Below are 12,578 nucleotides of genomic sequence, written 5' to 3'. Positions count from 1 at the left end.
GTAACAACTTTTAGCATCTCTGATTTTTTGTGTGTGATTAAGTCCAAAAAGAGAGGTAGTTGTTGAAGATGTGAGGTATCACCACGTGCTATACCGTAAGCCTTGTTTCTGAAGAGAACCTTTCATTCCAGTGCTATATTTGCTGTGCATACACTGTGCACAGTGTAAATCCCTTAAGAAAACAGCACCATCAGACTGTGGAATCACAATCAGCATGCAGATGTGGGATATGGACCACTATTGTGGTCTCCTGCTGCTCTCCCACGTTAAAGAAAAATCTGTTTATGTCAGCATTGTGAATAGGTTGCGGTCGGGGTTTGCTTACTTAGAAGCTGTGTGCTGTGGATCAGGACTCCCCCTGGATCAGGTGGAAGCTGTGTTGCTGTGGCTGAGCGTATCAAACTGCCTCATTGTTTTTAATTAATTGTTGCTATGGTTTTTGAAATGTCTCACTTATTTATTCTTTGAGAGATTGCGTTTCAATCGTGCATTAAAAAGGAAAAAAATACAGTACAGAATTATTTCCAAATCTGTTCCTTTTGCTTTTCTAGACCCTCCAACAGCAGATGTGCCAGAAAAGAAAAGTACAGCAGCACAGCAAGAGCAGAATACTTCCAGAAGTGTTACTGAGGAAGAGCTTGAAGATTGGCTGGACAGCATGATTTCCTGAAACCAATTTTCCGTATGTGAATAAATGAATATAACTAAAGAGCCAAGTAGAAAGTGGGATCCTCCTTTATCTGTTCTTTATTTCATTTATCCGTTTCACTTGTCTGGTTTTATTGGCAGGCACCTGAATTTCTGTGTCAACAAGATTTGATTAGATGTGATTAAGTCGTGTCAAAGACAGTCTTAAAAAGACTAAAACTGTCTTAGAGAGGCCTAAATTTGGTGATGAAGTTGGGATTTTCTTTGCTTAAAATGTAGGCTGCAGCAAAGTGCCAAAGCAGTTGTTCCAGCTTGTACTTGCTACACGTGGTCCTTAAAATAAACCAATGAATGCACAACAAATGCATGTTTTTACTCACCTTCATCACGCCACATTTCCTGTAGAAAAACTAGAAAGAAATTACAAAGGTAGTATTTGGTTTATAATATTTTATTGCAGTGGGCACTTTCTACTAGGAGAAAAATAAATGCATAAACCTTGCAGCTTCTATTTGCAGGTGACCATAGAGCAACATTTTATTTTGGCCTATGATTTAAATTGTATTCATTTTGATACAGGGTGTGTTTTGTGACAGCAGCATCTAACAAGCTGTTAGTGAAGGTTGTATACAAACAAACTTCAAGTGCAGTTTCATACAGAAAGACAGGTAAGCAATACAGTCAATGGATCTTTTCTCTAGAACACTAACAAATAAAAAGTTTGCATAGCTATGTCTACGGAGGTTTTAAGGCACTTAATGATTCAAGGTCAACAAAGTGTTTGAAAATGTTTCTTTTATCTGCTTAAAGCTTTTCAAGCTGTGTCTTAATACATTCACTAGCGGATATTGTGGGGCAAAAACAGGACAGCACTTAAAGTACTTCTTATGAGGCGTGGCCTCTGATGTTCAAGTTCTTAAATGTCAAACAGTTAAGACATCTTTTAGCCCTTTCACTCTTACTGAACTCTAGGTTAAACAGTGTGGTTGAAAAGTTGTTATAACATCAGACCATGTTTAAATTAGAAGGCTCGATTTGATCTTGCCATAGATTTTTCTTTTCTAATTACAATTCCAACAGAAGAATGGTTTCGTACGTGGTACGTACAAAAAGCCTATGAAACTTTCAAATTTTATGTATGCCTTCAAGTTTAAAGACATTTAAAGCAAATACAGGCTGAGAATTCACATCATGAAACGGAAAGAAGTTCATATACCAGGTCTCAACAGTTCATCAGTACGTAATTTCTTTTGTTACATTAGCCGAGTTGATCCTCATACTGTTTCCGGAAGCAGTCTCCTGCTGGGAAGAAATCCCAACATCTTTCTTGGTACATCTTCCACACAAATGACTCCTGAAAATAATAAAGAACATTTATTTCAAGATTAAAATTTAAAATTTATTTGAACTCCTTACAGCCAGTACTCTAAATTGTCACAGTAAGCAGTCACTGCGCTTATTAAGAAAAAACAACAAAACAACACAGTGTGGGTAAGTGAAAATTAATCAGTCTAGTTCTATCAGAGCAAATCTCTACAGTCTGCATTGCAAGAGACAGAATTATAAGGTACTTTCGCACTATTTGTGTAACAGCTTATTTGAAATAAGATTTAATTATATCTTATTTTACTTATTATTTTGCACTTAGGATGTAACAAACTGAACTTACACGTCTTACAAGTGAACTTACATGTACTGTCTATATTTAGATATATATGGACATGGACTATAAGTGTAGTAATTTAACTACTGGTAGCACAGTATAGTGCTGGACAGGACAGCACACTGCTGCACCTGTCCTTTCTTCTTCCTCAAAAATTTTAGGAGTGGGATATTTGACTCCAGTCTTTGGTGGTACATCAGTTCCACCTGGTGGTACGCAGCCACAAGGCTGGAAAAGAAAGATGCATCTTTTCAAGACAAATATTTAACTTCTTTTTTTCTACTCACCTGGCCAGTATGCTCCGTCTCATCCTTGTTTATGAGGTACATTAAGAAGAACCTGAAACAAGTGCATAGAACAGGTATTAATGGAGGTAACATTATCTCTCCCCTAAGCTGCCATAGAAAGGGGTTTGATGTTCATGGCAGCAACCAGCAGATAAATGACATTCCCAGGCTTCTAGGATGTTTTAAAGAAGAAAATGCTATCCTTGGGGACTTCCCCTGTGAACGCACTAACAGCTGTAGAATCTGCACAAGTGGAAAAATGTTTTTCAGCAGTTTCTTCATGTCAGTGCTGAAAACAACACCTGAATTCGGCCTACATCTCAGCTCTTATGTGCTCCAACACTGCCATGTTGGAAGGAATTTCTGTACCATCTATGCAATAACTATGATAGATTATGAACTTATAAGCTACATGGCAGATAATTTGGAAATGTTGGTGCAGCCAAGTAGCACTTATCTTATCTCAGGTACTGCTTGTGCTCAAACGTACAAAATTGAAGTAATTGGAAAGGCTGTAGAGTACTAACACTGGTCTCTTTTATATGACGTTGCTCTTAGATATATAGTCAGTTTTGATGTAATGCTTTGGAATTAAACTTAATATGTTTTCATTTTAAAAAGGAGCATATACTGACTTTTAAAAATGTTTTTCCAATTAAAAGCAGCCACACAGGAAAATCATTCTCTATATATTCCAATATTAAGAAAATGACAGTTCTTAATTTACAGGGAATGACAGGATCCCACATGCCAATCAAGTGATCCAGTATAGTAAGAGAAGCTTGGAGGCTGCAGAGTGGTAAAACTATGGGTACAAAAGGAATCTTTTGTAGGGGTAACTATTACCACCAAATTCATTTTTCAATAACCCTTTCTGGTCTGTTCTATGCTCACTAATGGAAGTATGAAACCACTGTCTTGGGAGTCTTGGCAATAGTCTGAATGTACGCTAGTGCCAATTATTTAGTGGTTTCAGAGAGCTGCACTACTGGTAAGAAACTATAGGATCAGATTTGTACTTTTTTTTCTTTTTAGCTTATTTTTCAGAAATGCATTTTTTTCATGACTATTTTGAACATAACTCGTAGAAACCAAACCAAACTGAAGACCTTCCTTCTGCTACCGTATCAGTGTTCTCTGTTCTGCAGGTAAGTAACATCTGAAGTAACATTTTTAGATCAGAAACCATTTTTGGTGGTTTCAACATTACCAAGTCCCCAGAAAGTCACAGTTGTCTTTCAGACTAAAACAACTTACGAGCTAGTAAACTCTTGTTCCTTAACCTTCCACATGTGGTTTTCCTTCCAGAGGATGAGAGGAAACATAAGGGGCTGATGTGCATTGAGCCATCATTCCACTAAGCTAGCTCATGTAGAGCAGGCACTTTAAAGATAACTATCAGCTCAGAGTATAGGAGGGGAAACCAGAAAGGAATGGAAATATTCTTCTGTCACAGGGCACGCAACAAAGTATGCTTCTAAATTCCTTTTAAGCTGGAAGTTCCTGCTATAATTATAATAATATATAATTTATAATTCCAAAAGTAGAATATACTTACAGGTAGTTTGCCAAGTTGTGTTCCTGTAGAGTATGTGTTTCAAAGCCATGTGGGGTTGTGTCAAAATAGTCGTTCCCAATTCCACAAATAAAACATTTGGTCTGGAAACACAGTTTGTTTACAAATCAATTATAAATCAAAGACTCAATTATAGCTGTAAAAATCTAGATTAGTAAGAGAAATGAAAAAAATTTAATGTTTTTCTCATACCTCCATGTCTTCTCTCACTTGTTCTTGCTGGTCTCTTAATTCACCGAAAGCATCAATAATCAGACCTATTTCAAGGGGATAGGTTGCAACAGTTAAGTACTCAGCAATACTTTTATTTCAAGAATTGCAATAAAAGTAGCTCTGGTAGACATCTTCCATTCTGTTTGAAGTATGGCATACTTCTATCCAGGTCGAATCATTCAATTTCAAATATATCTGTTTGCAGCCATCTCATATTAATTTATATTGTGCTTTCAGCAGTGAGAATTCCTCTTGCTTTCTCTTAAGGAAATCTTTTCCTTTTGTTGAGTGAAGGACAATTGGCTTCCACGGACAACCACCACCCTCCAAACACTTTGTGCTGTTGCTTCACATTTCAAGCATTATTCTTCACTTCCAGTGCGTTAAGAATAAAATTAGGTCATTTGAGGTACTGCAACATTTGTAATGTCTAAAAAATGTAGACAGTTTACGTTTTTACTTTGCCACTAGACTGCCTGAAAACTGCTTAACTTGTTTTCCTGCCAACCTTAGGACAGTTCATACAATGTGTTCAGCACTGACAGTCATTCAATATACGTCTCATTCTCCGCAAGCCACAGTTGCAAACAAATCAGAACTGCAAATCTTCCTCTAAAGAAAGGAGGAAATAGGTATGCAACCACGATGCCTTGTCGGAGACAAAACCCCAGGTGAATGACTAGCTGCAAAGTTTACCAAGTTACCAAGTTTAAGTGGTATTTTTAGCAGGAAGAGTGATCCTCCACTCCAAAGCAGTGTCATTGCTGGAGAGTTATCAAGATATTCATAAAACCCAGGTAAGATATGTTTCTACTACTTTTTGTAATATTTGGTATCATGCATTATTTATAAATTAAGTTTATAACTTTCAGAGTTAATGGCTTTACAAGCTCAGAAATAAGCTTTAAAGCAATACTTCATAACTCACCTCAAACTTAAATGTTATTGAAATGCACTGCAGAACTTAAGTACGCTAAATTCTGTCAGCTTCTGCTAACATAAGTGAAAGTACCTTGAATAATGGCCAGTAGGATAACAATGACAAAGAAGAAAAATGTGATGTCGAAGACAATTCTATACATTTCATAAGGGTCTCCAGCAGGATCCTCAATTTCATCCCCAATGCCACCACCAGCTCTTACACCTACATACATGTGGAATAGGTAACACTAAAAAAAAAATGGGGAAATTTTACTTATTGTGAATCATTCTGCTCTAATAATACTAATTCTATTCTAATTAGTATTAGAAATACTAATTCTTTTTGAAAAGTTATAGAAACAGAAGACATAGTATTGTTCATGTATCACACACTGAACCAAAAATCTGCTAAGCATCTTAAGTAGTATGGTTTCATCTCCAAGTAAACTTACAAAGGTGTAGAAATCAGCACCAAGTTATTACCCTCCCATCATTTCCTAGGTCTTACAGATTAAGACCATTTCTCTTTGGTACTATTTAACTATATTATACCCATTACTATTAATTCCTAAGGCTCAAACTTTCTCTGAGTAACTAGAGGACATCTTTTAAAGTCGTGTAATGACATTTAGGAAATATTGCCATAAAACATTGATATATTCACAGCAGGTAGATCTGTGTTTAAGTGGTTTCTGGATAATTTCATTTTGCCCGATTAGATGTCTGTTTTAGTATACTTTAAATTATTTCTGATGTCAGAAACAGTCTCTGTTCAGTTTGATGTGAAAGAAATCACTTTATAGAAATGTTGCTGTGTGATTTATTTTTTTAAGATAGAAGCCTTCATGGAATAGTCTTTAAAAATGTGAATACTTCAACTATGTAAACATTTTAGAATCTATCTGTCTGTGTAATGTTTTCATACGAATCATCTACAGGATTTTGTAAGCCACCTAAAGGAATAGAATATGACTGAAAAATAATGGAAATTTCTGAGACTAACCAGGGATCTCAAGTCACATTAGACAGCAGTTGTGGTGCTAAATAATTATCATGAAGTGAGAAATGTTGTCCTTCACGGGCAAACACTAAACAAAACTATACATCCACTTTTAGAATGCAGCCTTACACTTACATGAGATACCTTTGCTATTTTAATCACATTTAAATCAAATCCAATTTATGTTTTTACCTCACTTGACAAAGTGATTTAAAACGTTACAAAGTTCAATGATTCCTATTACTAGTATATCCAGTTGATATGACCAGAACATTATATTCAATCCACAGAGGGATCATGTAAAACAATATCACTCAGACAGTTTTCATGCTTCGTATCATTTGAACGTGTGACTTACACTGACTGTTTGATAGAACGTTCAGCAGTATGGAAAATCATCAGTTGAAATCTATGGCACACCTTTATTCTGAGGTATCTTACTCTATTTTTGCTCTTAAAGCAGCAGTGACTGTTCCATGAAAGAAACAAGGTGTCCACAAACTCATAACGTTCAGTTTGCAGTACATGAAATTGTGCCACTTTACCAAAAGATCTGAGAATACCTTTTGTTATGACATAGAAAATTATTATTTTTTTCTGTTGCAATAGGTGGAAATCATAAGGGAAATAATTAATGACAGATTATCACTCCCTTTAATATTCCCTTTTGTGTTTACCCTTGACTTCTTTATGACTAAATTATCAGCTGTAAGCAAGCTGAAGCAGGCATAGTGCTAACATACAGCGTATGCTGTCTCTACATAAGTTTAGACCTCTGGAGAATGCAGAGGGAATTTTAAGACCATAAATGTTTTCAATATGACTATATATCAAGAAGAAAGGATGGATGGCTTTAACAATGAAAACATTCTTATGATATTGGACTAGATGATCTTTTAAGATCTGTTTCAATCTTTGACATTCTGTGATTTCATCTTAAGTATCCATAGGAGAATTCAGAATGAGATTAGAAGTGTGCTAGTGATATTTTACTTACTGTCATCATGTCATCACACTTCATATCTGGTTCATCTTCATCTTCACTTTTATTGTAGAACTTGCGGAAGAAATTGAATGCCACAACAGTGTAAAGATACACTACTACAGCCAGGAGTCCTACAGTAAGCACAAGCTGTAAATGGAGACAGGACATGAGTGCAGGTTTCAATTTCATTCTGTCATAACTGATGAACTACTCAGTTTTTTGCCCTAAGTTTGGAAAAGTTATCATATGGTATGTTTTGCAAGAAGGAAACTAAAGAGAGTAGTAATGATAGCTTTGAAATATCCCCATTGCTTGGATCAGCCTACAGGTTAAGTGGCACTGTAAACTGCTCACATGCCAAAACTGTATGCAAGTTAAACTAAGGAGGATGTTCTTATGACTTTTCAAAACGTTACATTTCTCAATCATCTGTTTTTAGATTGCCTAACAGACAGTAAGAACGGACAGTAAGAATATACAGTACATTTGGGAATGAAATGCGTTTGATGTGGAATTTTTGGGAAGTTTTGTTAGGTTTAAGTTTCTCAGCTATATTTAAAAGAAAAAAAGCATTAATGAGAAGGTTGCTTTTGTTGGTATGCAAGCTAGGAATATAGCACAAAGATCAAAGAGTGATGCGCTGTAGAAGCTGCTGCAACAGTGGACAGTGACTACATAAATACATTCCACAATGTACAATGTCCATACCTCTAAGAACGTTCTTACTAGCTAAGTATTGAAATCTCAGTTGTTCCTCAGGTCCTTACTATCACTGTAGCTATGGAGAGATTGTGAATTCATGTCAGTTATCACCAATCTGTTCATCAGAGAGCATACAGAAGGGGTTGGTTTGGTCATAATTTATATTCATGTATTCTTCTGAAATGATGCATATTTTTATTGTACGTATACAGTACATACAGCTTTAGTTATCAGCAGTCTTTGAGTATAGATTGCTATATTTTGAAATGCAGAGGACTCAGAGGAGTCTGTTCTTTAATCTATTCATGATCAAAATGGGCTGGATTGTAATATTCCCTAGGTACCACAGGACTTTTTCTAATATTGTTACAAAATGCATTAATTTCAAACCTCTGTGTGCAGTACTAACCTGTTTGCCATTGTGAGTGACTGAGGACAAAATGGTTCGCAGTGTCTTGAAACCCATAGCAATATCCAGCAGATGAGCCGCAAAGAAGAAGTTGTTGTAGTGCCCAAGGATAGACATAGTTGTGTACCAAGCTAAATACAAAAATGACTGCAGAGAGAGTGACATTTGAAATGAATTAACAGTTAATGTAGTACAAATTACGTAATGCGATCTGAGTTTAGCCTCTCTAGTATACACATTCAAAAAGAATGTTTCTTATCAACTCCACTGCTCATTTGAAGTGTGTTTATTGCTTAGTTATGTTAATGGAACCTCTATATTTTACATATTTAAATGCAGTTTTCACCATTTACATTACAGGCACTGAAATCCCCTATGTTAAAACTGGTTTGGTTAAGGAGCTTGTTACACAGTACTTTAAATTTTAAGACTGATTCTGAAGGAGGTAAAATGCGTTATAGTATTTTTAAGGCACTTCACTATCTTTAAGTCTAAAATTCAAGTATAAAAAAGGGTAAGTTTCCATGTACTCTGTTTGATCTGAGAAAAGACACCTTTGGTTGCTAATATGATTTATACGAAATTAAATGAATGTACCATTAACTTCCAAAATGCTTGCATTGTGTTAATGGTCAGTAACTATTTATTGCCCTTTGGAATCAACAAGAAAATTCTAACACAAAAACTATTTTAAAAATGGCTCTGCAATTCAATACTCATTGTTATTTGTTTAAAACAAAAGCAGATAGTGGAAGATGTACGTACATGTTTAGAGTAAATCAAAGAATATCCTTCCAGGTTAACATACTTACGTTATCAGTGAAAACAACACCGAGCTTCCAAATGTGGTACTTCGTATCAATGGAACTTAACCTAGGAAATACCAGATTTGAAATATTTAAGTGTCAAAATGATGTACTAAATTCTCCAAGTAACAAACAAAATTTTACACACTCCGTATGCATGTTGTTGAAGGTGGTGAGATAAATTCGCTGTTTATTATCTGGACATTATAGATGCTTCATTTTTCACAGAGAATTCTTTAAATTTCAGCACCCACACAGAGTTTCTAAAAACTGAAATGGGTTTCACTAAAAGGGACACGGGTCTGTTCCAGACTTATGAAAATGTGCGTTAAAAGCAGTGAAATATGGATCCTACTTGTTTTAAATTTAAAGTAGTATTCTCTCTAGTATAAAACGTTTATAAAATGTTTATTATAAAATGCCAAAATTACCGAGAGAAAAGGTAATAATGTTTTCAGTAACCATTAGAAGGTAAGTGGTGAACAGAAATTTTTCTCGGTGTCTTAAAGAAGCCAAACTCTCGTAGGAGAGTGAATCATTAGTGAAACATGACCGAGCTACTTTCTATCACTTGGCTTCCTGACTTCATCAACTAGGAAAGATATAAGAAAGATATCTCTGAATTTTTGCCTCTCTGTTGATAAGCTTTTTCTTGTGTGTATCTTAACACATACTTGATTATTTTAATTATTCACAAGAAAGGCTTATCAATTCAAATTTTCCATACAAAGGAAAACATCACTATAATTTCAATATAAAATCTTTTTTTATCTTTGAAAGGGAAGCTAGAACAACGTAGAATTCGTCTGTAAAGTTCTGAAGTCATACCACGATACAAGAGATGCTGCTTCTGGTTCGCTCTCTTCCACTGGGCTAAAATCAAGGGCGTTTTTGTCCAAACCCAGAAGTTCTGCTATACGCTCTGCTCCATACAAGTCTCCATACTTGTTAATAACCTAAAAATGGAAGGAAAGAGGCTTTTGGTCAGACCAAAAAGACCACGCTAACAGTTACTGTTAGGAATTAAATAAACAAATAAATAAATAAGCAAAAAAAAAATCCCCCCCCCCAAAAAAAACAACAAAAAAACCCTCCACAACCTCTGGACACGGAAAGAAAAAAAACAAAAACAAAACAAAACAAAAAAAAACCCACTGTTTCACAATTAATGTTACTTGAGTAGTGAGAACTCCCAAGAGGCCCAGAGATGGGTAGGGAGCATACAAAAGAAAAATAGAAGCATTATATGCCATTATCTGAAAGCTTCTGTATAATTTGCCATCATCTAAGCTGACATGTTTTTCCTTTTTTAGGGGATGAGTGGGCTTTATATCCTAAAGGTGACAAAGGCGGTAAAATGGACCTAGATGGATGATTGACAGCACAAGGTTATTTCGTGTGTTTAAGTCTAGGAACTAAATCAAAGCGTTCTTTCTTCCTCCCTCCTACACAAAAACTACCTGTTCACTGAGAGATTTACCACAACAGTGACTTCCATAAAACAAATTTCAGTTCTCAATTCTGCGTACATGAAAAGCTCACCTTTCGCTTTACAAATTTATCCCAGTAATTGTTAGGAAAGGACCTGCATAGATAAGGCAAAGATATTTCAAGTTATCCAGCTTGTTATGGAAAAGAAAAGCAACAATAAAAATACTATGTTCACAGTCACTGCAGATTTCATTCACTGGTACACAGCACTTGGAATTATGAGAACTCTTTCTTTTGGTGTGGACAACAGCTTATCAGGACAGCCTCTTTGAAGTAGTAATCAATGCATAATCATTTCTTTCCCTTTTTTTTCTTCAGTTGCAAATGTGATTTGCTGCAAACAAAAAGCTGCATGCGCAACAAATGCAATGATCATTCGGAAAAAAAAATCAGTTAGTGGTCACCTTGTTCTCAGATGTTATCATATTGTTTTCACAGGATCTGAAATTTCATAACACAACTAGGTAAAACACATTTATAATTCTAAAGCTGCAAGACAGTTCAGCTAAAAAGGTTTTTCAGCCTCTGCTTCTGAACAGCCATATCCTACCTGGTAATTACAAGAAAAGCAAATGAAAGAGAAAGAAGTTTAGAAGTAAATTGCAACTATTTTAGAGGTGTCGTATATTTTCTTGAAAACTCCCTGCTTTTTTTCAGTGTAGTGAGCAACCTCGATGCTTCAATAAGCAACTGGTTTTATCCAGGAGAGATAGAACAGACATTAAGAAATACAACAGCTGTTACCTACAAAAGAAGATCCTTTATGCTATCAGTGAAGTTTCCCTATCCTTCAATCTGATCATAAAAATAATGTTCTTGAACTGTCTTAATAGCAGTGGGACTGCTATTCTTAAGGACTTCTTCATTCTGACAATCTCACTATATTTTACATATATTTTTCTCTTTGTTTCCTGGATGTTGCAGGAAACAGTGCTGAGTTGCAGCATCATAATGATAACTAACTGTGGAAGAGAGAGCTTTGAGGTCTTTGTGGTGCTCAACAGAATGAAATCTAATATAGGCAAGTAAAGAAAACAAACAAACAAACAACTCTTTAAGCTAAAGGACAATACTGGTAAAATAAAGCAACCTTTAAGATTGAATGAGTGAGTTCTCAGAACACTGTTGGTTCACTGCAAGGAGTTGAAGAAAGCTTCCCAGCTACTGTATGTTCAATTTCTGATTTTTCCAAATAGAATTTCTGAATGAAATCATTCCAGACAGACAGTTTAGATAAAGTTAAATAGTTTCAGTGACTCAGCATGTTCTGGTACAATCCTCTATACCATTAATTCTTTCTTTGATTTCTTATGCTTGTAAGCCAAGTTTATCTCTTTTATGTATGTCTTTTACTCCAAAATGCACCCCTGCTGCATTTATAACGGTATCTATTCTGAGTTGCAGAATACTTTTTTAACTTTTAAAAAGCACATCTCAGCATATCCATAGCAGTGTGTTTCCTCCAGCTGTGAGAACCTGAAGACATAGCCACTAAACCTTATGAGTTAGTTCCCATCACAAGGAACATTTTATCAGGTTAAATTAGCTGTAATCTTTCTTTAACTTAACTAGATAGCACAGCATGCTGAGAACAGGCTGTACAGCTTGTCAGTTGGAATAAGCTGACAATATATCATCTTATCAATTCATGTTTATTTTTCCTGGGGTGGGAAAATATGCTGGCTGGGTATCTAAATAGCTTGCTTTCAATTGTTAAAGGTTGGAAATGAGGCAAGAGCTCTAGTTACCCAGTTAGAGAAAGCATAGTTTCTACCATCACTAAAATTACCTTTGCAAAATTCAAGAGCTTTCTCTATAAAGATAGTATTTTCAATACCAAATTCAACATGGAAGTCAGTACTATATGCTCATCAGGA

General features: G+C 35.5%; 2 protein-coding genes across 2 annotated transcripts in view; one reads left to right on the top strand and one right to left on the bottom strand.

The window, feature by feature from the left end:
* Positions 1-1,012, top strand: part of AVEN (apoptosis and caspase activation inhibitor) — an 82,826-nt gene extending 81,814 nt beyond the window's left edge. Inside the window, exon 6 of the mRNA XM_065754247.1 lies at positions 552-1,012. Coding sequence (XP_065610319.1) covers positions 552-670 — 119 coding nt within the window. The 3' untranslated portion in view covers positions 671-1,012. The remainder of the gene's footprint in view (positions 1-551) is intronic.
* Positions 1,013-1,083: 71 nt separating this feature from the next.
* The window catches only part of RYR3 (ryanodine receptor 3), a 176,318-nt gene continuing 164,823 nt past the window's right edge, over positions 1,084-12,578 (bottom strand). Inside the window, exons 95-104 of the mRNA XM_065754366.1 lie at positions 10,753-10,795; positions 10,039-10,166; positions 9,217-9,277; positions 8,405-8,551; positions 7,306-7,440; positions 5,400-5,556; positions 4,367-4,431; positions 4,157-4,257; positions 2,599-2,650; positions 1,084-2,002 (exon numbers count right to left, since the gene is read on the bottom strand). Of these exons, the coding sequence (XP_065610438.1) occupies positions 1,907-2,002; positions 2,599-2,650; positions 4,157-4,257; positions 4,367-4,431; positions 5,400-5,556; positions 7,306-7,440; positions 8,405-8,551; positions 9,217-9,277; positions 10,039-10,166; positions 10,753-10,795 (985 nt within the window). The 3' untranslated portion in view covers positions 1,084-1,906. The remainder of the gene's footprint in view (positions 2,003-2,598; positions 2,651-4,156; positions 4,258-4,366; positions 4,432-5,399; positions 5,557-7,305; positions 7,441-8,404; positions 8,552-9,216; positions 9,278-10,038; positions 10,167-10,752; positions 10,796-12,578) is intronic.

The sequence above is a fragment of the Cyrtonyx montezumae genome, unplaced genomic scaffold (genome assembly GCF_038088225.1).
Source record: "Cyrtonyx montezumae isolate F1298 unplaced genomic scaffold, pur_monq_1.0 scaffold_10, whole genome shotgun sequence".
In the NCBI taxonomy this organism is placed as follows: domain Eukaryota; kingdom Metazoa; phylum Chordata; class Aves; order Galliformes; family Odontophoridae; genus Cyrtonyx; species Cyrtonyx montezumae.
This window is presented reverse-complemented; position numbering and strand designations above follow the sequence as displayed.